Source organism: Protomyctophum parallelum, assembly GCF_964188405.1.
Source record: "Protomyctophum parallelum genome assembly, chromosome: 11".
Classification (NCBI taxonomy): domain Eukaryota; kingdom Metazoa; phylum Chordata; class Actinopteri; order Myctophiformes; family Myctophidae; genus Protomyctophum; species Protomyctophum parallelum.
In genome coordinates, this window is record NC_139707.1 from 18173798 (window position 1) to 18201536 (window position 27739).

The following is a 27739-nucleotide window of genomic DNA, read 5'->3' on the forward strand; positions in this document are numbered from 1 at the left end:
ATTTTGTTTTTATACAAAACATTTACTGCACAGATTCAGCACCTGATTGTTAAAAAACCCCATTTCAGTTGAGGTCTAGGGCGATTCACAAAAGTCAACATCATCCAAATGCATCACTTCATAATTTTATAAAACCAGCCAGGATTCATGAGCTCTGAATGATGACTCGTTGAATGGTTACGTGACAAAATGGACATAATTACCAGCCGTTGTGGTAGTGTGAATGATGCGTACCGTTCCCGGGAGCGGATTGCCCAACCGTACCCGGGATCGCAATCAATTAAGTCTCGGATACGGATCGCTGCAATGTGAAAGCCATCCGTACTAAAAGGAGGAAGTGAACTATAATCATAATTTATATTTTTTTATAATGACACATTATTTACCTGGGTTGTACTTCTGGTAGTTCAACTTGAATGTTGACAAAGAATGATTTATTATCCGCTAGTGTTTGAGTAGCACAGCACAAGCCGTAAAAAAAAAAGGAAAATCGCAGTTTGTCCTAGCGCAGCAGCTAGGACAAACATACCAAGGATATGTACGTGATGTCGCCGTCATACAGACGAGAGATAACGTTACATTGCACTGTTTAAGACCATAAGCGCACACTGCTTTAGTTGTGTGTTGTTATTTATGTTATTATAACTCAAGACAACATCAGGAACACAACCAAACTTTATATTTGCTCTAAACTCTGAAAGTGACTCTTCTTCTATGACATGACATTTTCTGTCTCCCAAAGCCCCATAGTCCACAGCGCCCCTCTGAGGCACATAAGTTGAATGAAGTGTACCCGGGTGCGCTGTTGAATCTCGGCCAGGCAACCGTATTCAGGAACAGTTCGAATCAAACTGACTCAGTCCGTCTCAGTGTGAACCCTATCAGAAGTCTTCATTAGATGAGCACATCTCTGTCCATGCAGATTGGACAGAGATGGGTGTGTGTGTGTGTGTGTGTGTGTGTGTGTGTGTGTGTGTGTGTGTGTGTGTGTGTGTGTGTGTGTGCGTGTGTGTGTGTGTGTGTGTGTGTGCTCGTGCTCGTCAATCAACAACGCCATGTTTCCCAATATTTGCAAGACTCCCTAGCGTTGTGAAGAAATGACATTTCAGTCAGCCATCTAATATGTGTACTGTACATCAGTGCCTCTGAGAATTGGTTGAACTTGTTACGGTTCTCCTGTCAGATTTCCCAGATTGGGGACCGTCTGGGGGAGTTTCAGTTGATGGGTTGTGAGAGACAGACTAATGTTTGGATGCCAACATTTTCCATCATGCTCATGTGTGTAGACTAATAAAGCGGGTTGGAAAAATAGATTTATTCAGTGCCTGTGGCACTTTTTACCTCTAGCTGCAGTAACAGCATTTATTTCATCTCTGCGCAGATCTGTCATGATCGCAATAAAGCGACAATAATGAGTCTGCATGAAGACTTAAACAGGCAACATGGCGTTTGAAAATCCAGCATGACAATGCTTTATGCAGCAGCCCATTCACCTTTCATGACCACTGCAAACTGTTACACTGTATGGACAAACTGACGCTGACGCATAGCAACACCAAGGTCATCGGTTTAAGCGAAAATGTGCCAATAGTACAATGCTGGGTTCTGTTTGCTGCACTGGATTCTATATTGTGCATAGGTGCATTGGGACAAGTGATGCCCTTTTATAATAATATCTGTCCTGTTCCTATGGTAACACAGCTTTCCGTCCTTGTGGAACCCCTTCTCGTGTTTGTTTGGCTAAGTCTGCTCTGAGTCGACTCTGTCTGTGAACTGCCATATTGTCAGGCAGACAGACAGAGTCAGGATATGCAAACACCACCAGGAATCTCTTGGTTGTTTCTTTGTATGACAGATGCATGATGGGGGGAAACCTTACATGCCCATGCACAAACTCAAAGCAATCACATAACATGATTTATTTCCATTGAACATTCTTCAAACATTTTTATGAATAAATTTGTATTATTTCATTACGCCGTGATTGAAGTCATGGAGCTGCATCCCACTTCCTCCCAGTGTCAAACAGTGGCTGAACAGTGGTGGTCGGCAGCATGTCCCAGTCGCACAGTAACTTCACAGCTGGCATCGCCCGCCCTCAATGAATAATGAATCTCTCATTGATATTCCAAAGGCTGATTAACATGTCAAAGCCACCCAACGGTGTGATATCGTAGGATTATCCCGATCTTGCGGTGCCTTATTTTACCCTAAAGCCCTGACAGTGGGCTGGGTTCACCTTTCCTGTCCCCCGCCTCCCGAAACACCCTCCTCGTGTCCTTGTTCAGCTATGAGCAAGCACAGCGAAATCCTGAACACTGGAACGGTCAGCAGGATTGGTGTAGACGGAGCTGGGATTTGCAGCATTGTTCGTGTTGGCATCTTCTTGACTTCAATACAATGATGTCACGACCAAGATGTGTTTGATTCTCCCAGCCTCTACCCGGCTACAGTGGCTAGGCCTCTGCGTCTGCCTCCCACTGCTCTCTGACAGTAATTGCATTTGGGGCCTATAGGGTAAGGCAAGGCAATTATATTAGTACTAGAGGTTTGGACGTCGTATGTAGGCCCTCGCACCTATGTTGCACAGCCGATCCGATCAATATGTTTGAGTCACATTGGAGGCTTTATCGGAATACCCGTTGTACAAGTGTGTCTGTGTCCCTTTTGTGCCCATATAGATCTCTGTATCTGTCTGTCCTTCATTCTATGCTCATGTATGGTAAATGGTGCATTTATATAGTGCTTTTATCCAAAGCTTTACATAGATTTGTGCATTACATTCTGCCATCCACACACTGATGGCAGAGGAAACCATGCAAGGCACCAACCTGCACATCAGGAGCAGTTAGGGTTTCAGTGTCTTGCTCAAGGACACTTGGGTCTCATTCACACCAGAAAGCTTTACTGCGATTAAAACGAATCCTGCTGCACATTGTCAGAAAGTGCGCTTCGTTTGGCAGATGTGAAGCCTCAAATAATGAAGCAAACAATGTGGCGGATGAATGAGGAGTAAAGTTGGACTAGGAGAAGGGATATTTTATTTTATGCAGCGCTAAGATGTCACCCCACTAAAGTTGGTACTATTTTGGTTACCTGTCTAAATCCCTAAAACACCTCCGTTACCCGTTACATTATGCATAGGTCTGGTTTGGGCATAATAATTAAACCAATCACTGTGCCACATTCCATTGCCTTTAAGAGATCCCTTATCCGTTGCCGTTATGCCCAGTGCTATTGCTTCATAGCCTTACAGTCTCCCATGGAAGAGTGATGCGTTGCTTGCCTTGAAGTCTTACTTGTGCTGCACTCGCCCCCTCCCCCTCTGTGCCGTTTTTCTTCTTTTCTTCCCACAGCGCACAGAGCCAAGAACACTTGTTCTCTTCATTGAGTCACAACTCATTTTTAACATTTCAAAGTGCTGTGTGATCATCGAAATTCAAGCTTTCATTTGGTATATAGATCGGATGAAACCCCATTTGCTGCGCTTTGGGGTGATGAAACTGAACGAGCAATATTGCGCACAATGGCTGACACAACTTAAGTCAAATAACTTCTTTGACTAGAGATTAAGGAGAATAAGGAGAGATGATCAGATGAAGCAGCCTGACTCTGGACATCTCCATTGCAGGCGTGCGGTGCGCTAACTAATTGGCTTACGGGTGCTTTTAAACTCCACTATGCGCCTTCCCAAATGTGTGTGACCAAAATAGCAATTTAGGGGAAAGCGTGCCAACACGCCTATGACCACACCTCTAGGCGCAAATACCGGTGTCGGCATAATAGATAGCAGGTGACGCTGGACCAAAATACCATTTAGGGACAGAACAAGTTCCTATACGACAAAAATGGAGACCATGGTCTTTCACCCTTTGAGCAGTGCTGTGTCCTTCTAGACCAACATGATCTCCACTGAGAAGTTGATCATCTTGTTATTGAAGAGCACAAAGTAGGCTACTTTGTGAAAAGCCAGAGTGCACGTAACACACACACACACTCACACACACACACACACACACACACACATAACCACACACACACACACACACACACACACGAAGCAGTGGAAGAATGCAGACCGAGAGAAACGGGGAGAGGGAGAGAGATTAAATAAAACACGCCACGGTGACATCGCATCTAATCAACTTCTAGTGAAGCAGGGACCCACTGTGTAATACTCTTTCAATGATTTTTATTTGGTTTTCACTGTGTAATACTAATTTTTCTAAATAATGATCGGATCAGGGGATCATCCTCACTGCTGCTGCTCCACTCCATTTCATTCTACGAAAACATTGCTACGAATATAAATTATACACATAATTATTCACGTTTTGTGTGATGTCTTTTTTGCGGATTTCGGATCCACAAAAAAATCTGTTATGGTTTATTTACATTAATCTGAGGGATTTCTGATAATAGGAGAGTGATATTAGGTTACTTCTCTTAGTGCACGCAAGTTATGTATAATGTCTGTCCATTCAGGGAACACAGCTGACCTACAAGCCCACACTGCGAGTTATTGTGTAGCAATATTTAAACATATTTAAATGGGCCGCCCTGTTGAGGGAATGAGGCGTGATTGGAGCATGGAAGTGTGACGTAATGATCAGTTGAGATGTGAATGAGGCAAAGGAAGCTAGGCTGATGGATACAATCAGCTGACTGAGGCGTTACAGTGACCCTGTATAAACTAATGCTGTGCTTCATTTTTACTAACCTTTCAAGACCTACAGAATATTTTGCTCCAGTGTCTCAAAGGACGGAGGAGAGTCTCTGCTTTCATCTTTAGTTATTGGCAGAGGAAGAAAAATCCTTTAACATTAGATCGGATGGGGTTGGATTTGTTTAGACCACGTTATGTGTACTGTGTACACTGCTTTGGAAGTCATAGGATAACTTAAAACGGCTCCTCTCCTGTTTAGTTCTGATTCTGGGTTCAGAAAGCAGACTCGTCCCAGGCGACCTGAGAAGTCTGGATGGCTCATGATGTATCACAAGATCTGAATTGTATTTAGGAATGTGGCAAACAGAGAGCCAGTGTAAAGATCTGAGTAGTGCATGCTGGAGTGATACGATCCACTACTTGGTGTGTGAATAAGGACTCGAGCAGCAGAGTTCTGAATCAGAATGCAGCTAAAGACAACACATCGGTCGGCCCATCTGTAGTCTGCCTTCTGGGCAGATATTGAAAGGGAAGCAGTGCCCTCACAAGAGGAAACCGTTGCATAAGCCTTCACAACATAAGATTTAATTTGGCTCCCCAGAGCACGAAAATGGACAGGTTCTCAGCCCCTTCCTCTGCCTAGTAGTCTGTACTGTAGGTATGTTTAGTCCATTTAGGTTTAAACTGGGCATCCCTGCTGTGCAGCCTTTCTGTGGCTGTCTCCATTGGTAAGTGACACTCGGAAGTCCTGCACTGAATGAATCAAAGCTTTGTCAAAGGGAGCCAATGTGTGAATGCCCCCTAATTGATATCAAAGGGTCTGTCACTGGGGACATCTCCTTTCACAGAGCCAGCAGGGACAATCTGCTATGGGCATGCAAGGCTGGGTAGGTAGCAACTAGTCCTCTGAGACCGCAGCCGTTAGGTAGCAACTGACTGTTTAAGGTTGTCTGCATTTGGCCATATTCATCAATGGCCGTTTCTCTCTTATGTCATAATGGTGGGTGGGAATTAGGGTAGAGTGGCCGGATGGGAACCGCAAGGTTGCCAGTTCATACCCGGGCTCCCCCAGAGGGGTGTCCCTAAGCAAGACACTGAACCCCTAATTGCTCCCGATGTGCAACTTGGTGCCTTGCATAGTTTCCTCTGCCATCTGTGTGTGAATTGGTGAATGTTATGCACAATCTATGTAAAGCGTGTTGGATAAAGGCGTTATATAAATGCACCATTTACCATTTAGAAAAAGATAAGAATAAAATAGCCACGTTGTGAATAATCCATATTCCAATAATCCATAACAATCAATATTTCAATTGACCATATTATGGTCAATTGAAGCTTTTTGTTGAAAACGGGCCAATCCTGCAAACTTTGAAAGCCAATGTTATCCAATTATGTTGGAATATGAAATATCGGACAGATCCGTCTTGAGTAATATATATTTTTTTCCAAAAGTCGGCCTCCTGGTGGCGCTATAACAGGCCGTTCTGGAAAATTTGGGGCAGAGGTTCATCGCTGGCATCCAGGGAGTGCGTGCAAAATTAGCCACCGACCGGGTTAACGGTGCCGGAGATTAGCTGATAACAGACGGACGGACGGACGGACGAACACACTCACTCACACACGGACTCACACACACACGGATGGACTGCAAAACATACTATCTCCCCATGCCTTCGGCCTGGTGGAGACAATGAGGGTACAATTGAGGTAGCCTGGCTCCAGACCATAGACCACGTCCAATCCACTGAGTGGAATGCTTCTTCAGTCTGATAATCAGGCTCAATTGAGTATGGACAATACGCAATAAAGGTTATGTTGATGATGATTGATTATAATTATCTTGTTATTAAAGGTAATGAAGGCATTATTCCATGTAATGACCACATTTCATTTTAGTTACAGGTCAGCACATTTACTTATTTTAAATGTAGGGGGATAAATACCGTACTTGGGGAATACAACTTTGGTGGTCTAGTAAAGACATTGTGTATGTTTGTGTTCTACGGACAGGTCTTGTGATCTCATGTGATTTCACTTGTCTTATTACGTTAACATCAATTACATATTAATAGTGTCTTCTTGGTACTCAGTTGACCTCCTTTTGTACAGTTGGAGGGAACATGGGAGAATTTAGCTTAATATGCGTATATTTAGTTAGTGAAATTGCACTCAAATGACATGAAGTGTGATGTAAGCGCAGAATTGGGGCCAGAAAGTCCAAATCTAAACCATGTGCTCTGAATGATCATTTTATTAGAAGTCTAAAACAGTTGCCAATAGTACTACACATTTTTCTATGAACTTTCTTATGCAGCTTTCTTTGAGGGGCGCTAGCCCCTCCTATATTCAGCTATTAGTGTACTGTAGATTTCCGTCCTACACAAACATTAAATTCCCATTGACAATGAATGGAGAATTTTACGTCATAGTGTCTGAGCTAACATAAATTGATGTATGATATCAAGAGAGCCCCTCATTTCACACGGGTGTGATTTATTTTGTATGTACTTAATAAAAATAATTCCAAATATCAGATCTTCAAATTCACAATTTAGCGCACTGCGAGGGCTTGTGAGCTTGTAGGTTGGCTATTCTCGAATAGCCAAAGTATAAAATAGGGCTTATATTAAGTGGTTAATTACAGAGAGTGGGCTGAGTGAGTGAGGCCATGACATGACATGCGTTAAAGATCAGGTCTGGATTCAAACCTGTAACATTGAGGGTACATGACAAGCACTTTAATCCCACTATATCACCGGGATATCCAGGTTCTCAGTTCTTCCACAGAACTTGTGGGAGGTGCTGGAATGCTGTGTGTAACAGGCCTTATCCCTGACTAAACCTCACCGCTATTCATTATGACATGCCTCGTACCACTCCCACCCAGTGGTGAGCAGCTTACTCTTCTATAGCCCTTCATTTAATTTCACTCAATGGGGGCTTAAAGCCACAGTGATGAGATGCTGGTAACCACAGCCAGATCTATCTGTGATAAGTGGAAAGGGTGATAATCTGGACAAAATGGTCTGTTTTTGTATTTGAGAAGCCTTGTTATTCTGAGCCTGTCAAAGCGTCACCATCACTGCACCCAGCAGGAGAATTGGCCCTTTCTACTGCAGTGTATTCTGCTAGTCAGCTCAGGTCTCAGCTTCAGCACTCTGAGCTTCCCCGGGGAGATGAAAATGGTCTTGGGTGTGCTCGAGAAGTCATAATATTATGAACCGGGTGTGGTGTTTGAGTCCTATCTATTTTAGATTCCAAAAACCACGGTTCTGGTCACAGTAATTATAACATTATTATGCAGAAAATGAGAACTCTCTGCTCTGGACTGGAGCATATGTTTACACTCAACAGGAACACGAACAACACAGTTTTGCGTGAAAATAATTGCTGCTGTATGTGTACAGTCACAAACCATTTAGCTTATGCAAACACACTTCCACTGTTCTACAGCTCTATTCGATTCCAGCATTTATTTTATTATTTCTTTCTTCTGAGAAATTAGGAATCACATTTTCTTTTATGTTGCCATGGTTACTGTTCTGGCTCTCTCTTCAGAGGGAGGGAAATTGGTATTCTGTAGTCACAAAGACCTAAATTCCTGCTAGACCCAGTGTCCTGCAGACATACAGCCACAACAGCAGGCCTTGGCAATGCAGAGTTTGTCCCAGCTCCTGTTTTTCGGAGCCTGTGCTTGTGCCTGTAGCTATTCCCTTAACTAGAAATAAGCGTCCCTCACTGTAACAATAACAAATGTGTATAAATGCATAATGGTAGGTGAAGTAGCATTTGGTGTTAGAGTAGAGGGTTTATTCCATACTATGTAAGGTAAGCAACGTATGCTTTATTTGAAAAATAAAAAGCACGTTGTTAGCTTGTAGATCTGTGCTGGAAATGTGTGATATAAATTGTGTCAGAGCACATCTGGAAGTAGTCTGCAAAAGTATGAGGCAATAATGGAGTTTCATGCAAAGTTTTAGTTGTTAACGTTAGTTCAACTTAGAGCTGTAATGCTCCATCATCCGTCTGCTCCAATCAGATCTGCGTTACCTTGTCCGCACCCCTTTATAAACGGTCCTCACTTCCCTTCGCTCATCTGTGCTTCCGTTCAGGTAGTCAGGTAAACGCCCATCGATCATGTCAGATCCAGATGACAGCACCTCTCACCGCCGCAGCTCCAGGCTTGCTGCCGCCGAGTACGTCTCCTGGCCAGACGAACTTATTTACGCCGCGCTCTCCGGCCACGGCATCGTTCCCGAACGGGGCCTAACCCACTCTCAGCTAGTGGATCTCCTTCTCGCCACCATCGAGTCCTCGCAGACTCAGCAGCACGAGTCCCCCAGCCAAGGCAAGAGTAAGGGTAAAAAGAAAAATGCAACCCCGCGTTCAGCCGAGCTCACCCAGGACGAACCCGGCGGCTCCCAGGCCTACGCTGGCCCCGTTCAAGATCCGCATTCGCCGCCATCTCACGACTCCACCGCCCTGCTGCTGTCAGCCATGGCCACCCTGGCCAGCGCAGTCGGGGCACTCGAATCACGGCTCTCTCAGCAAGCGCCCGTGCTCCCTCCTCCAGCGGCCGGCAGCGCCACGCTCTCGTCCTCTTTTCCTCCTCCAAACAACCCAGTGCCACCCCACCCGCGGTCCGGGTTCACACTCTCCTCCGCCCAGCCAGTTGCCCCTGCCGGTAATTATTTCATTTCTCCCTTTTCCGCCATTTCCTCTCACCTCAGAGCCCAAATAACCGAAGGGAAGGACGTTAACCTAGCCTCTCTCATCCTCCCCACTCCCGAATGCGACAGAAAGCTGGTAGGCTCCGACCAGCTCTCTGCCGTGTTCCGCGCCTCCGATCCCCGCCTTAACCGTTCCCTCGACTTCTGCGACTTCGTCATAGCCTTCGGCCTGTTTAGGGACACCCTGTGTGATGCCTTCCCAGAGCGTAGATCCGAGTTAGACTCCTACCTCGCTCTCATTAGCGAAATCAAACGTAGATACGGCGGCCCCATGTTTTACGATTATCATAAAGCCTTCTCAGCTAAAGCGGCTAACTTCCTCGCTCGCTTCAATTCTAGACTCAACTGGGCGTGCCTAGACACAGAGCTGCTCATTCTGCACGTAGGCGGCCACAGGGCCCTTACCTGCCATCTGTGCAACCAAGTAGATCACTCCGCCGAATCATGTCCCAAGTCCGTGTTTCTCGCTCCCTCTGTGAAAAAAGAAAACCGCCCAAAAACTTCGAATCCTTCCGCCTTCGATTCTCAAGATCCCTACCCCCAGGACCAGCCCCCCCCGGGCCAGAGGGACTCCCGCGGAAGAGAGGTGACTTTCTTTAACAACATGCCCATATGTAATAACTTTAACGAAAATGTCTGTACTTTCGGTAAATGCCAATTCTCTCACGTCTGTAGCTACTGCAAAGACCCCCACCCAAAGTCCGTGTGCCCGAGGCGAACCCGCCCTCCGAGGGATGCCAGCAGGGAGGGTCCATCTCACAAAACTCCTCGATACTCCAAACCATTCTAAGTAGCCACCCCTCCACCCCCATCCACATTCACGCTTTATCCGCCGCTCTATCATCTCACCCCGACCCAGTATTCACGGACTATCTTCTCACAGGCTTATCGCAAGGTTTCCGCGTCGGCGTTCTCTCACCCCTCACTCACTCTCACGTGTTTCCTAATCTCCAATCTGCCCTGTCAGAACCAGAAATAGTCGCTTCTCTCCTGGAGAAAGAGGTTCTCAAAGGCTTCATGGTAGGGCCCTACCCCACCCCGCCTTTCAATCCGTTTCGCAGCAATCCCATCGGGATCGCTACGCGAAAATATTCAGGGAAAAAACGTTTAATCATAGATCTGTCAGCCCCCCGTCACGACCTGTGCCCCAGCGTAAACTTCATGATTCCGCTCGAAAACTTTTCTCTGCATTACGCTTCTATCGACGACGCAATAAAACTCATTAAAATAGCAGGCCAAGGCGCTTGGTTGGCAAAAGCAGATATCACAGACGCCTTTAAAGTAATGCCAATCCATCCGTCCCAGTGGTCCCTTTTCGGCGTTAAATGGGAGAACTTGTTTTATTTCGCCACTCGCTTAACGTTTGGCTGTAGAAGCAGCCCCCACATTTTTAACCAGCTTTCGGAGGCGCTCTGCTGGGTTCTGCTGAACGTTAACCGTCTACCCTTCGTCCTCCACCTTCTCGACGACTTTCTGTTAATAGATTTTCCCTCCCAGTCCCCCCCCACCAGCCTCCGTTCACTCAAAGAAACGTTTAACGCCCTAGGGGTTCCCCTCTCGTCCGAAAAAACAGTCGGCCCGGCCAAGTCCGTCGAGTTTCTCGGCATCCTCCTAGACTCCGTAGAAATGAAAGCTTCCCTCCCGTTGGAAAAGCTAACTCGTGTCAAAGAATTAATCCAGAGCGCCGCTTCACAGCGCACCAAGCGCCAGCTGCTTTCACTTCTGGGTCATTTTAATTATGCAATCAAAATAATTCCCCAGGGCCGCTCGTTCATATCCCGGCTGCTGGAGCTGGCTAGCAGCGTCGATTCCCTCAGCGACGTAGTTGTTCTAGACGCAGGCTGTCAGTCCGATCTCTCATTTTGGTCAAAGTTATTGCAAGATTGGAACGGTATTTCCCTCTTCTATCACGACCCCGTAACTCCGGCTCACGAAATGCACTTATTCACCGACGCGGCGCCTTCTGCAGGTTTTGGGGGGATCTTCCAAAGGGAATGGTTCTCCGACAGATGGCCCGTCGAACTAACTCAGCCACCGGTTTCTATAGCCCACTTCGAACTGTACCCCATCGCCGTAGCCTGCAAGCTCTGGGGGTCCCGCTGGGCTCGCAAGCGTATAGTGTTCAACTGCGACAATGAGGCCACAGTCTTCGTCATAAATAAAGGCCGCTCCTCCTCCAATCAGATCATGCCCCTTATGAGATTCATCACCTGGTCCTCCGTCATGCTCAACTTCACGGTCCGCGCAGCTCACGTCCCCGGCCACCTTAACAATATCGCCGACTGCCTCTCTCGTTTCAAACTCCAGGAGTTCCACCGGCGATGCCCTTCCGCCAAGCCACTCCCCCTGATCTGCCCGGCGCACCGAGAACTGGTTCTGTCCTGATGCCCCACATCCATCACCTCCGTGCTCTCACCAACATCTATATTAAATCCGCTTTCTCCCCCGCCACTGTTTCCTGCTATGCCTCGGCCTGGCGCAAGTTCGGTCAGTTCTGCGCCTGTCACTCCATTCCCCTCTTCCCAGTACTAGTCTCGACCGTCGCCCCTTTTCTCACTTTTAATTTCAAGTTTAACCACCTCAGCCACAGCTATATGAACAGCCTATTAGCAGGGGTCCAGTTCCACGCCCGCCTTCATGACCCCTTTTTCCCTAGCCTGTTCACCAACCAATATATCAAACTCCTCCTAAAGGGCTTTCAGCGATCGTCACGCCACGCCCCAGACCAGCGTCTCCCCATTACTCTAAACATTCTCCACTCCCTCGTCTCGGAACTCAGGAAAGGAGTCTTCACTCCGTATTTAGACCTCCTCCTCGAAGCCGCCCTTCTCCTCGCCTTCTATGGATTCCTTAGAGTAGGCGAGTTCACAACCAGGTCCACGGCGTTCGACCCCTCCAGAGACGTCTGCGTCTCCGACCTGCGCTTCACCCCCACCTGCTTCAACCTATCTCTGAAACACTCAAAAGCCGACCGTGACCACAGAGGCTGCCTCGTCTCGGTGGCCAAGGTCCCCGGCAGCTTCTGCCCCTTCTCCTCCATGCTGCGCTTCCTCTCCGCCAGAAAACGCTCCTCCGGCCACCTTCCTCTCTTCAGCCTCCCGAATGGTCTCCCTCTCCACCAGCACGCCTTCACCTCTCACCTCCGCTCCCTGCTCCAAAGATGTGGCCTCCCGCCTGACCGTTACTCCAGCCACTCTCTGAGGATCGGCGCCGCCACCACCGCTGCTGCCAGCGGCGTCTCTGTCCCGACCCTGCGGGCCCTGGGCAGATGGTCGTCCAACGCCTTCTCCTCCTACGTTAGACCTTCCTCCGCCTCCGTGCTCGATGCCCAGAAGTCCATGGCGTCCTCCAGCGCGGTACCTACATTGACTGGTGGATGTGTCGGGTGGCGGGTACCTCCTCTTCTGCCCACTTCTAAACATGTTCTCCCTCTCCAGGACGCCCATGACTCACTTCCTCCTAAACGACGGTCGACCCGTCCTCCGGCCACACGGGCCTCCTCCGCCGGGAGTCTCCCTGTCTCACCACCATCGCCAGGTGAACCAAAGTTCTCGCCACTGCTCCTTCTCGCAACCCTCTGCCGAGAGGTCGTCCACTCCTACGCTACTAACCCCACTCTCTCTTTTCCATCCGCCTCTGCAAGGTCCCATCTCCGCAGGCTCCTCTCTCTCTCCTCCAGGCCCCAGGCGGTCCAATGGCGCCCTAGGGCAACCCAAGCGGTAAACGACCTCCAGGTATGTTCTTTAAATTCCTTTTGGGGGGCAGGCTCAAGAGCCCCCCCTGCCTCCGCCAGGCAGGATCCGAACCGAGGCTCTGGTCCGTCCCCAGGGGGCCCACGCCAAAGCTCCTCCACTGTCTCCTCCTCGTACCGTCATCATTCTGTTATCATTCTGTTATCATACTGTCAGTCACTTCTCTGTCCATTCACTCAATCCCAGCTCCATACTGTAATCAATTCATCTGCAATAAATCTCACCTCCAACCTCCACCCTCCGTCTTAAGTGTAAGCTCGTTAAGAGTTGAAGTTTTAGTTGTTAACGTTAGTTCAACTTAGAGCTGTAATGCTCCATCATCCGTCTGCTCCAATCAGATCTGCGTTACCTTGTCCGCACCCCTTTATAAACGGTCCTCACTTCCCTTCGCTCATCTGTGCTTCCGTTCAGGTACCCGCCACCTCCCCGACGACCGCCCAGCAGCAGGCTCCACCAGGTCGGCCCCAGGGGGGCAGGCTCAAGAGCCCCCCCTGCCTCCGCCAGGCAGGATCCGAACCGAGGCTCTGGTCCGTCCCCAGGGGGCCCACGCCAAAGCTCCTCCACTGTCTCCTCCTCGTACCGTCATCATTCTGTTATCATTCTGTTATCATACTGTCAGTCACTTCTCTGTCCATTCACTCAATCCCAGCTCCATACTGTAATCAATTCATCTGCAATAAATCTCACCTCCAACCTCCACCCTCCGTCTTAAGTGTAAGCTCGTTAAGAGTTGAACTGTACATCCGTGCGCAAAGCAGCCTATAGGCAGAGCACTGAGCTGGATGTGTGGAAAATGTGGAGTTAGATGGAGGACTCATGTGGTGTGAGACCCTCCCCAACGCTGACTACGGCTGCCGGGGTACGGGCTTCAATTAGGTAGCAAGATGTGAGTACCTCAGGCCAGCATCCACATGTATCACTGTTTGAACGTATGGCCTGGGCTGCTGCCAGCCAGTGGCTCACATTTTTGTCAGATTTTCATCTCACTGCAGTTACAGAATCATGGGTATGATCAGCTGAACATGTCTGCTGTGCGTTAAAGTATAAATGAGCCTTAAGGGGCCTTACATGCTTTTTGATGCCATGCATTTATATGGTAAACACAGGCTGGAGCCCTAGTGCCAAGCATAGCGTGTCAGAGCGTTTGGCACTCAAGCAGAAAATAATTGTTCGACTTTAGTAAAGGAGTAAAACGCTTTTGTGGACACGGCCTCTATTACTGCTATGACTTGCTTACTATACTGTTATTGTCAGTGACCTGGAATTCGGGTTGAACCCCATATGTGCTCCCAATGCAGCAGTAACACCACAGTGCTTTTAATCAGTTGATTTAATTTCAGGGGAACTTGAAAAGTATCCATTTGGTCATGCACGCAATACTCTATTCCTCACAGTTCAACACCCCTGCTGACCAACCTTGTTGAGTCGCTGGTGCAGTGAAATGTTGCCCATCCCTACCCAGCTTCCCATCTGCGAACACGTCTAATTGTGGTTCTATGGTGGTGTGTACAATCCAGAGGTTATGTGGTTACTAGTTACAGTATGTTTGTCTCAAACAGGAAGTGATTTCTTGGCTCCCTATCCTATCCACAGCGAGTGTGGACTCGGGGGTCCGGGGTGAGACAAATCGACAGGTCTGTGTTCCGGAGGGGGGGTTTGGCGGTCGGACGGTCGACATAGAAGGCGATATCCCTTGTTTCTACGATCAATTATGTTGTAGTATGCCTGGGAAATTCTTGAACTCTTCTATATTGACAGGGTCCGCCTGATGCAATCCTCTGATGATTGGAGGCAAAGTGGTTGGTATGTTGGAACGCTTACTTGGGTCATAATGACTTATTGATTCAATGCAAACAATCCTTAGAGTTTAATTTGTCATGCAGCTAGTATGGTGATTGTGATTGTGTTCTACAATTAGCCTACAGCCTGTATCTGTGGGACTTTCTACCACACTCTGCAGCTATGGACAAATCAACTTCTGGATCATTATGATTTAGTTGTAAAAACACTCATTCTGAAGATTATTGCATCAACAGTGCTTGATATGTGGAAGATTAAGGTTGATCACTCTGATTTGCGTGGTGCAGTTTCATCATGATTGTCAAGATTAGAGAGGATGCATGCAGTACAGTGTCTCTCGTGCTTTCCCACAGCACTGCAGAGTACCGTACCTTGGATTTGTTGCACCGACTGCTAAGTAGTTTAGGCTAATCTCTAGGAGGCAAATTGATTGGCCTTGCCAGTAACGTGGCTTCTGCGGCTGTCTTTACTTATTACCGGAGAAGATTATGGGTAAAGGGCAGGACAGTACTGTCAACCAGCATACTCCTCAGGAAGCCTTGGGTGTCCCCAACCCAAACGTATACCCTAGTTGAAGTCTCTCTCTCTCTCTCTCTCTCTCTCTCTCTCTCTCTCTCGCTATACTCTGTTGTGGTGGTGAGACAGTAAAGCAGCTCATGGATGGTTGGTTCAGTTACCCGGCCTTTTGTGTCTATTCAAGTGGATCTGTTTATGCCACACAACATCCCCCAGACAGAAGGCATCTCTTATACAGTAGTGCTAAATCATGAGCTGGCAGACTTCCGTTGATGTGACACTATTCACAGGATCTGAAATTTGAGACCACCCATTCGCATACTTACACTGAGTGTTAATTTAACTTTTTTTTAACCAAATGGACCCAAATTTAGTTACATTTGTACAGTCTCTGAGTTAAATGAACACGCAGGATTTTACTCTGCACCCGGTGTTTTCCTGAATTCTTCCTGGCAGCTATAACTTTCATTTGCATTTTTTTATCATTATCATGTTGTCTTTGCCTCTGCGGATTTGCTACCAAGCCCTGTGTTTTTAATTAGAATGAATATATTTAATAATGTTTATACACCATGGCTTATTAACATTCCATCATAGTTCTCTGTTACTGTATCTCTCTCCCTTTCTCTCTCATATGACTACAGTACAAAAGTGAAGTCACACAGAGATGAAAGTATATCCCCGCCAGGCAGAAACCTTGTACAGTGTCTCCACATTTCAACGTTTTATGTGTTTTTTTCCCCGTAAATGAATACCTTACTTCAATGCAAGAGTGTCGCACAAAGTGAGCTTGTACCGTGTCTATTTTCACTATTAAATTACAAAATAATAGTAACGATAAAAAAGGAGTGGTTTTGGACGTTTCCACCCGACATTGCCGATATCCCTGTGCTTTTGTTTTGCATATGAAAATGTCATAGTCTGCCATAGTCTGAGGATACATTTCCCAAGATGCCTATTAACAGACTTTACATAATTTCTCATAGTTTTTCATAGTTTCTTTAACACTACTGCAGTGGTTGTATTTGGTTTTCCTGCTGTTAGGTTATTAGAGAAATTTAGGACCACTACTGGTTGACAAGTGGTACTGCTTGTAGGTAAAAAAATCACACACGTGTGAACTGAGTGGTGCAATTCCCCCCCCCTCTCTCTCTCTCTCTCTCTCACTCTCTCTCATTAAAGACACAGCACTACCCCTCTCACTGTTTCTGGCGCCCCCTACTGCTATTATTAAGTCACATACTCGTGCTCACTTATACAAACAGGTACACGGACATTGCTGCTTGTAGGAGTGGTTGCACCACTCAAAAATCTTTGCGCAAGCAGGGAGGAATGCTATTATATTTACTTTATTTATATAGCACCTTTTCAAAAACAAGTTTACAAAGTGCTGCAGTAGCACTGGCTCATTGGCTATGTGGCTCAGCAGTGAATATTTTAGCACCCGTGCAGGAAAGCCAGGTTTGAATCCCTGGTAGGATGCGAAAGTTACAGAGGGCAGCTAAGTGCACAGGGCCAGTGATTTTCTGCTTTGGATTACACTTAACAGTAGTAACCTACTACTAGACACTAATATCCTGAGCGTTAATTTGAACTCTGAGAGTTTGCGAATGGAACCACTATCCACAGATGGTGAAGGTATTTATACCCTAGTGAAGTCTCTCTCTCTCTCTCTCCCTTTCTCAGTCTTAGATCTCCGTTATCTTCAGTCTGTTTGTTGTTATCATAGACTGGCATTCTCTCAGATGCACTCATTATGCATTTGAAAGCACTGATAGGCCCGTTGGCACGTACTTAATATTGTAGCTCAGCATAATGCCATTATGGGGGCGATGTTCCCGCCTTGAATCATGTGATGTTATTGTACACCAGTGGTGGAAAGTAACTACCGGTAAGTACATTTACTTAAAAGTACTGTACTTAAGTACAATTTTGAGGTACTTTACTTGAGTATTTATTTTCGATTTCAAATACTTCAGGGAAACTCAGGGAAATGGCACCAATATGCCAATCGCAGGTTAGCATTCATACAGTGTTGCCGTTGGTTTGCAATCAGTCCCAGAGTGACAGCAATTCTTGTAGCTCTGGGAAAGCTAACCAGCATGGGTCTAGAATTCCAAGTGCCCAGAGAGAGAGAGAGAGAGAGATGTTTTCTTTGGTAATTTGCTAGTTTCCTTCTCATCCGCTCTGTACTTACAGTATATCCCTGATCCTCTATGTCAGAGAAGAAAGATCCTTGTGACGTGACGTCGTGACGGCCTTTATAGTAACTCACTCCTGTATGTTTCACATGAGATCATGTCTTAGTAATGGTCACTGAAGCAGAACATGCCTCCTCCTGCCAGTCTGTGCATTTTGGTGAATCCTTTACTATGGCTTGTCTATTATCTTCCACTGGGAGGACCGCTAAATCAATTTGGTGATTCCTGGCATTCAGACTAAACAGTGGGAGTTCCTCGCACAGAACCCTGCCAGGTTAGCTATTCAGTGGCGCAATTGTCACAACAGGACATATATTATGTTTTATGCCAAATCAATACATCTCTAGCTGTCCAGACAGGCTTCCAAAGAGGGTGGAAAAGTAAGACAATGCGGGGGGGAAATACCAGAAGACTGAAGAGGATGCTATCACGGTTAGCTAGCTCTACCCCATTCCCAAACCTAGAACCTCTGAGACATTCTTGTCATGGTTGTCCTCTCCAAGCCTGGAGGCAGACCTACTGAGACAGAATGATTCCGACAGCTGTTGCAACCAAATAACGTTTCCTCGGTTTCCTTTTATGTTGATGTTTTTCATCTGTGGTCTTGCAAAATAGGGAATAGGAAAAAAACATTCAATATTTACTGCTTGATACAGACAGTATCTTTTTTTCTCCACGTTAAAACCTGTCACAGCTTATTCTATAATATTGTACATATTAAGTATGGTATACATTTGTTTACATTTTGTCCAAAGCTAAAGCTAAACAAAAATGCACAGTTAATCATTTCTCCAAGGACTGTTTTCTGCACTTAGTTTGAAATACATTTTACACACATTAACCAACAAAGCAAATACATCCACACAATTATATTTTGTGTATAGCATTATCTAAGTATCTCGAGTAAGTTTCAAGTCTCTGCAAGTTGATTTTCATACTGTAGGCCTACGTAAATAAATGAAAGACCGAACAAACCACTGCTAAAATGTCAAGTAGTAGTTTAGTTAGTAGTTTTTTTTCCTTTTTTTTCCTTCTTTATTGTATCCATTTTTTCGCTATGTCATTGTTTCTGGTTTTATTTGTCTCTATGTTGTCCTAAGTGTTTGTATGACCACACTGTGGTGTTCACATAAAATAAAAATATAAAGTATAAAAAGGTTTAGTTAGTAGTTTAGACAATACTAAACATTAGTATGGTGATCCTTTAAGCCTAATATATTATTTATAGCCTTTATATTTCGTCATACGAAACGACAGTCACCTGCCAACATTACTGATTTGAAACTAAAACGTATTTTTAATTTTCAGTTACTTTTGGACTAGCACTCTAGTAGAACAGAGTATTTACACTACTAGGCTTTCTACTGTGTGGCTGTGTTTAGACCAGACCTATTTGTATTACAGTTGTTCATTTTGATGTGATGAGAGAAAAGCTGTCTGCCCTAATTCAGAGCACAACCTCGTGAAATAAACCTGTGTGCTCGTCCTCGTGTGTGTGTGTGTGTGTGTGTGTGTGTTTGTGTGTGTGTGTACACTTACAGTACACACACACACACACACACACACACACACACACACACAGTCACACACACACGCACACACGTGACATGCGAGGGCACGCATGTTGTAGTAAGAGTTTAACGCACACACACACACAGTGAATTGACGTGTGCCTCCAACTGATTTGTACTCCTTTGTCAGCTCACTGCTGCAGTGGGGAGGGAGTCACCGTGGACACACTGCTGCACACCACCTGAATGTCAATGAAGTATCACTCAGTGGTTCCTGCCTCTTCCCTTTACAGTATAGCCTACATGGCTATACTCCTATACTCCTATATTCCTGCCCCTTCCCGTTACAGTATAGCCTACATGGCTATACTCCTATATTCCTGCCCCTTCTCCCTTTACAGTATAGCCTACATGGCATGCACATGCGCTCACACACATTCACACACACCACATGCACAGTATGGAACCCCATGTGAGCATGCCCACATGTGCAGTATGGAATTTTGAAGTGTTGTGATTGTAAGGTGGCGGTGCATTATCCACCGTGCATGTGTAACTCCACCTAAATTTAGACTTCAGAACAAGGTCAGACAATGTTTCTGTTTCACTGACGGCACCAGGAGGAGTGTGTTGTAGTAATGATTGATTGATTGATTCATTGATTGGATTCATTGACTAATTTTATTTCAGATAAAAAAGACAACAGGATAACATATGTTCTTTCTAACATGGTGCCTGACATTATAACCATTATTGACCATAACCATAAAGAATATTAGTCCACTCCCTGTTGGTAGAATCTTCCTTTTTAATCCCAATACATTTGTCCTAAATGCATTCAGACACACACACACACACACAGGCATGAACGCACGCACGCACGCACGCACGCACGCACGCACGCACGCACGCACGCACGCACGCACGCACGCACGCACGCACGCACTCACGCACACACACACACACACACACACACACACACACACACACACACACACACACACACACACACACACACACACACACACACACACACACACACACAAACATAATGATGTGCATAGGACCTGTCTGTCATTGTCTGGTTATCTTACCCCAGAGATGAGCCCTGACCTCTAAAAACCCTCTGGAATTTCACATTTGATGCTAAGTGGAAAGCTGTTCCACAGTATGGTCCCTGTAGCTCCAGCTACGCCGTTCACTCGTGGCACCTTGCATGAGCCTAGTGTTGTGACCATGATGATATGAACATTGCTGGGATCCAAAGTATTCAGGGGAAGCATTACTGATGATGTTATACACTTGCTCGAGTTTCATCTGTTCCACCCTTTGATGTATTGGCAGCAGGCCCACCTTCTTGAATTTACCTCCTACATGAGTTCTTGGCGGTTGATGTTATTATTATTCTGCATAACCTTTATCTTGTTCCTTAGTTTCGTTGTCAGGTCACTGTACCATGCAGAACAGCCATAATCAAAGTGGTACTGTATCTTGTAACAAGGAGTTTTTTTTTAAAGTAATTTCAAACACTCGTTCTGTAACAGGGACTTGCGTTAACGGCTACTCTTGGTCTTGACTACTTTCTTTTCTTTCTTTTTATGATTTTCCTTTGGTGGGAGAGGAGGATATTCTGCCGCTACTGGGGGAATCCTGGTTAGTTTATTTTCCTCCGCTTAGTAATATGCTTAAATTCAGCGGGTCCTCTCGTCTGATCTGAGGTCGCTGTGAGAGTGGGTGGGGCTTTGTGCGTGTCCCCCGTGACGTCATGTGGCAGCCAAGTCTATGAACCTTTTTATGTTTGCTTTTATGTGTGCCCCACACAAGTTTAAAAAATACATATTCTATATTTTGGTTCAGTTTATTGTTGTTTTAAACTTGAAAAATATGACATAGGCCATTGCTTTCAGAAAGTGATGATATTTAAGCATTGTGTTTGGTGACTTGGCTCTGTTGCGGCATCTCCCTGTCCTTCCATGCACAGCGACAGGCAGGGGGAGCAGAAAGCAAGCAAAGCGCACCCCCTGCAGAGCAGCAGTAAAAATGGCATCAGACGACAGTGACATTTGTAAGATCAGACAAGCATAAAAAGGGAGGAGCTTGGGTGGGGGCATGCATATGCTGTGGCAGGAATAGGCAAAAGGTAGTTTATAAACAGCATTGCATAACGTGAATGGCTAATGACAGTTGAACATCAGCTCATGGGGGAGGGCTTGGCATAAATCAGCTGAATGCTGTCAAGCAAGCTTGACTATCATGTCTTACCACAACTAATGCTGTGACTGCAGCAGCCTTCAATCTAGTCGTCTATTGATCTCTTCTAGTTTGGGAAGTAGGCTCCTCGTGTTCAGGGGAAAGAAATTAGTCCCCTCTGAATTAAGTGATTATGGGGTACTTCATTCTGTGCGTCCAGGATATCTGCTGTCTCCTCCACCAAGACAGCCAGTTTATATTAATATTTAGATTATACAGTACACTTTAACTTTTCTATCAGCAGAGTCTTGCTAGGTTTTGGCTTGTCCATCCATACGTGTACAGTACATGTGATTTTGAGTTTGTTTTGTTGTTTGTGTCTGTGTGTAATGCTGGTGGTGGTGGTGGTACTGTGGGTTCATGATGCTGTTTTATCCATTGTTGCTTTTGTATTTTGTGAACTTCTGTGTGCTTCTTTCTTGACCAGGGCTCACTTACAAATGAGATATACATCTCAATATGATTTCTTAAAGGATAAAAATAAATAAAAAATAGATGCTGCCAGACATGCTTGAAAAAGATTGCACTGTATTCAATATTCTAGCATAATCATTGTGCACAATTGATGCCAGAGCTGTGTTGACAGTCTCGAGTTACTATGACCTCTCTCGGTTTACAGTTCTTCTGACCTTTTTGAAATGCCACAGCCAGGGAATTACAACCGTGAGAGATACACAGCATGGTGGTTGTGTTATAACCAGAGGATACCTGAAGTTAAATCATAAAACCATGTAATGTCACCGGTGACTCCCGCACCCCACCATCCTCCATTCCTCCAGTTCACCATGTCTCCAATACCTAACCAGGCATGACTCCCTTTGTTCTCCCTCCGTGGCATTGTGTTCATCACCCAAACCCCGCTGCTCACCCACCCTTACATCCTCACCCCCAGGAGAAGTTTAGTGTGCAGTGGGCTGCTTCACGGTGGGTGAATTGGACTGTGCCAAATGTGTCCTGGGGGTGCGGTGGGGGGCAGTGGCACGCAAAAAGATTCTTTATTTATTTCACTTATTTATGTATTTATTTTGCTGACATTAAGTTCACAAAAATATGAGCTGAAGAGGAGATCAAAGCTTTGACCAGGCGTATGTAGAGATAGGCCCAGAGCAGACGTGTGTGTGTGTGTGTGTGTGTGTGTCATCCTTATTTACCCCCCCCTTCTATCAGTGGAAGCGTGTAGAGGTCAGTGGAGCGAAGAGTGAGCGTCTGGGTTCACAGATGTAAACAGCAGTAGCATCCTATGAGACAGTGTTCAAACATGAGGAACCCAGACAGGCCCTTCAGTCTGAAGGCCTGGAGGAGCTGAATCACTGCACAACGTGACTGACGCTATTTAACTGCTACTACTGTTGTTGTACTACTACTATTTACACAGTACAATCCAGAGTGATCATTTAACTCTGAGCCATTAGGGTACATTATTTCACTCTCAGAGTTAGGCAAAATTAGCATGATTTCACTTTGTGTTGTGCTTTTTGAGGGACTCCAATGTGTGGCTTTTGAAGATTGCGTCATACTGGCAGCCAAGTCTATGGACTTTTTAATGTTTATTTAGAGCACTTATAATGTAATTAGTTTGCCAGCCAAGTCTATGGACTTTTTGATGTTTATTTAGAGCATGTATGACGTAAATCGTTTGCCCACCAAATCAATGGAGGGCACTAATGATAATGTAAGACGCCATGCGGCCGATATAAATACAGTGGACGCCTCTCACTTCACACAAGTGAGATTTTTAAATTGTAGGCCAAAGACTTGTGATGTGCCCTTATTACGTTACACAAGAAATGTGGGTGAGCATGTACAGTATTACCTTTTCGGCGCACAGGAATCATCCATACATGTGCGCCAGGACCAATGCGCGCTTGTCATCAGGCACAGTCTTTAGCGTAGTGCTGTTCGATCTTGCATGCATGTGGTACCCCTATAAGTTGACTTTATGGGGGTACTACTACTACTACTAGTCCAGACATAGAGTGACCTCGGATCGCAGAATGGAGCAAGATTGAAGGTCTGACCATGTGAGACTAAGGCATGTGTGACTGTGAGTTGATGTCCGCTATGCTATGCCACTGATTCTCAGTGTCTGGTCGCGACTCGGGGACCACCAGGGTTCCAAAGGGAACCTTATGGGTCTGAAACTCTCAGGGTTAAATGAACACTGAGGGTGTGTGACTGTAGATTCAGGGCGGCAGTGGCTCAGGGGTAGAGTGGCAGGTAGAACGGCTGGATGGGAAAACCGTGAGGTTCCCAGTTCGATCCCGGGCTCCCCCAGAGCTAGTGCCGAAGTGTCCTTGAGCAAGACTCCGAACCCCTGATTGCTCCCGATGTGCAGGTTGGTGCCTTGCATGGCTTCCTCAGCCATCGGTGTGTGAATGAGTGAATGTAATGCACAATATATGTAAAGCGCATTGGATAAAAGCGCTATATAAATGTACCATTTAGAGAGATTAAGAGATTTAAAATGGGTTCTGTAGCCTAACTGGGGGTCCTTGAAATGAAGAAATACGTGTAGCTTCTGCACACTGCGCAGTAGCTGTAACCTGGCAGCCATCAATTGTGATGACTCATGTGCTTCATTAATGGCTGGGTTCTTGTTGTGTGGGTATTGTGCTGGCCTGGCTATTACTCTAGTGGGATGCTCGCGTGTTTAATCTAATACCGCCAGCTCTAATCAGCCCCAGCCTCGGCCCAACATCTCTCCGCTCATTGCAATCCCGCACTGACTGCATCTTCATTCTTCATACCGGCGCTGGTAATGAGGGAGCTCCACTAAAACACATGACAGGCCGTTCGATTGTCTTCTGTGTCGTTACTCTCCCTTAGCGTCACATATACTGTCCTAATGGGTCCAGGAAACTTGCAAGACGTCTCAAAATGTATCCCAAATCCCATGTTCTCTCCTCTGGGGGCCATTGTTAGGACACTGCAGTGGTTCCCAAAGGTTTTAGCCTGTGACCCAAAAGAGAAATGAGACGTTTGACCTGGACCCAAACTAGTGAAAATAGCAGATCTGCGACCCACAAATGGGTCCAGACCCACGTTTTGGGAAACGGTGGTCTACACAGCAGTGAGGACTGGTGTGTGTGTGTGTGTGTGTGTGTGTGTGTGTGTGTGTGTGTTGGCCAGTGTCCGTGGTCCTCCAGCCCTCCCTGTGGCTGTGGTGTCGCCTCATCAGCCAGCCACCACATGGAAACAGCTGGTCCCCAGTGGCAGGCTGCCCTCTGACAGTGTTGCCAGATTTTGCGAGAGAATTAAGCTACCAGGTCTATGCCATAAAAGAAGCGACTAGGCTACGGCTATTTGAAAATGACCAGGTGCAGTTTGTCTGGTGAAGATGGATTATATTATGCTGTGTAGATTTGGTTGTGGAAATGTAAACCATCTTAATTTGTGTAAGTGTGAACCAAGTACCAACCATCTTACTGCGTTGATGGATGAGGGCTGAATGACGGTTTTATTCTGTTAGAATTAATGGACATACTGTTTCTCAATGAAACACTAGTCCTACAACACACATTTCCTAATGGGTAAATCCTTTAATGTCAGAGGAAACAAGGAACTGTTACACAAATTGAGTTGATTCAATAAAATCCTTCCTAAATCTTAACTGTGTCATTGTAATAAACAGTCTTATTATTTAGTTTTGACGTGAGGGAGGGGAGATGTTGGTGTGCACAAAGGATTGGAAACACACTCTAAACAGTACTGGATTATTATCCCAGCCAGGGGGAACTGGTACCATAAACAATTGCATAGCTGCGGTGCGCTGCGCTCTGGTGCAAACTTTTCACAAGAATGCCGCCCAGCGTTCTGCTATAACACATCTGTCTTCTCAGGACATTTTATTTTATTCTTAACGGTGAGATTTGTCTTTATGAAGGGACAACAGTGGCCTTTTGAGGTTGTCATGATGTTTGCCTGTGATTTGTCCTTTCTCCTTTGGAATGTCAGGGTTCATAGCGCTGTGTTTTTGTTTGTGAGCACGTGTTGGGTATTTGGTGAGGTAATCGCCCATCTTGACTCTTGACCGGTTTCAAAGGCTGTTGATGGTCCGGTCTCCAGTCCCTCAGTGACACTGGAAAAGCAGAACAAAGTCTCAGGGACAGCTCTGCATGGCCTGACCCCTGAGTGTGCCCCCGTACCCCCCTCAGCTTGTTTTGAGCTCACAAACTGAGCCTTTGAAGCCTGAGGGGGAGATGAGGGAAGGGTGGTGGGGTTAGTCAGCCAGGGAGGGAATGCTATTTATTCTGTGTTGGTCTTCTGTGTTCAAGCTTCTCTGTCATTAGGGGTTTTCCAATGTTTAATAGCTTTTGATTGGCTTAGAAGACTGTCAGATGTCACATTGCCACTGCAAACAACGACAAATTGTTCCAAAAATGATGATAAATGCCAATGCTTTGTGTTTATTTATGTATGTGTTTATTTATCCAGTGCACCACAAGGCTTTGAATTTCACACTAATTTCCTTTCCCTTTTTCACAGCAAAGAGCCTCGGGCAAGGTGCTGTTTGACCTGGTGTGTTCCCACATGAACCTCGTCGAGGGCGACTACTTTGGCTTAGAGTTTCAGGACCACCACAAGATGATGGTAAGCAAGTTGTTGAAGAAAATCAAACTGATTGGCTTGTTAATGTTTCTACCCTGAATAGCAAGCTGGTGATCATTTTCCTTTGTTTCACAGGTTTGGTTAGACCTCATCAAGCCCATTATCAAACAGCTCAGACGTAAGTGACTCTCCGACATGGGTTTATTAGCAGCTTAAAAACCTTCATATGACAACATTGTTCTTAATGCGTAACATCATTTGAAAACTCCATGCTCTAATCTTGAGAGCAATCGGAAAAGCTGTTGATTTTAAAGGAGGATACATGCTTTTAGTTTCACACAGACTGGGGAGTTCTGTTCAGCCAACGCTAACCACAATGGAAAAGTTTAAATTCCCTTCAGGCATTTCATTTGGATGTTGTTTTTCTCCCACATCTGCACTAACTAACTTGTCTCGTCCAGTTGGGAGAAGGGGAGCAAAATGGCTGCTATTTTTAATATTGTCAATTTCTACAGGGCCGAAGAACACAGTCCTGAGGTTTGTGGTGAAGTTCTTTCCTCCGGACCATGCTCAGCTTCTGGAGGAACTCACACGGTGAGGTCACACACACAGACCACAGCCAAATGCGTATCTCTGTGCTGCAGCTGTGCTGTGCTGTGCTTTTTTCCACAGCTATGTGGTAATGCACCTGTAAAGGTCCTTTCAGATGGGCAGTGACTGAGCGACTATCGACTGCTAGTGATTGATTTTCAATGAGAGCCCTGCGTTTTTCTTTTGTACGCGCGCAGAAGTTGAGGGGCGACAACGCATGCGTCATTATGTGGGCGTGGTCCCATGGAATTGTTGTGCGCATGCTCGTTCCGTGCACACGCCCGCCGCGACTGACTAGACCTGGATTGTGTTGAGCTTTTATTTTTGTACGCTTGCGTTGTCACGCCCCTCATGAGCAGACCTGTTGTTGATCCAGGCGACAACGTCTGCGTCACCCGCTGCCCATCTGAAAGGAAGGGATATTTCACTTTCACTTTACTTTTGGTCATTTTATCGTCTACTCAGGCTTATGTGAAAACCCCAGACAATTTTTAAGTATTTACATATTTCATATTCATCTTAGCTGCACCACCCCCTTCTTATACAAACCCATTGTAACTTCAAACTCAATTTTTCTTTATCATTCACTGTTTTCATTTATTTCTTATAATTTCTTTTGTCTCTTGCAGGCTCCTCCTGGATGAGGAGCCTTTCCAGAAAAACATATTAAAATTAAATGAAAACAGTAAATGGAAAAAGGACTATCAGTCACCAGAAAAAAGATGGGTGTTTTCAATTAATCTAACATGGTTAAAATGGCATTTCAAGTTACATTGGGTTTGTATAGAAAGGGGGAGGGGCGGCTAAAATGAATATCAAATATCTAAATACTGAATCGAGCAACTTACTGTCTGGGGTGTTAAACATAAACCTAAGTAGACGATAAAATGACCAGACGTCAGTGAATTATCCATTTATTGCTGTTGAATGTGGCATACTGTAGCAGCCAGCAGTGTTCATAATTAGCATGGGATATAGCTCCACCCACTATTATGTTTGTTGGTGGATATAATGCATGTCCATTTGCGTAAATGACTTCGATGTGACTAAAAGTGAATGCTAATGCAGAAGTGCCTCAGCCTCCGTAAAGATTTATTTCCTCCCAGCCGTGTAATTCCCATCACATGCCTGCCATGTTTCTCATTTAGCTAATGATTTCCCGATTTCTTGT

General features: G+C 45.7%; 1 protein-coding gene across 2 annotated transcripts in view; it reads left to right on the plus strand.

Annotated features, from left to right (window-relative positions):
• LOC310867341 (FERM, ARHGEF and pleckstrin domain-containing protein 1) overlaps window positions 1-27739 on the plus strand; it is a 65936-nt gene that overhangs the window by 13852 nt on the left and 24345 nt on the right. For both annotated transcript variants that reach the window (XM_083777307.1, XM_083777308.1), the window contains exons 3-5: window positions 25915-26019; window positions 26113-26155; window positions 26493-26571. In XM_083777307.1, coding sequence (XP_083633433.1) covers window positions 25915-26019; window positions 26113-26155; window positions 26493-26571 — 227 coding nt within the window. The remainder of the gene's footprint in view (window positions 1-25914; window positions 26020-26112; window positions 26156-26492; window positions 26572-27739) is intronic.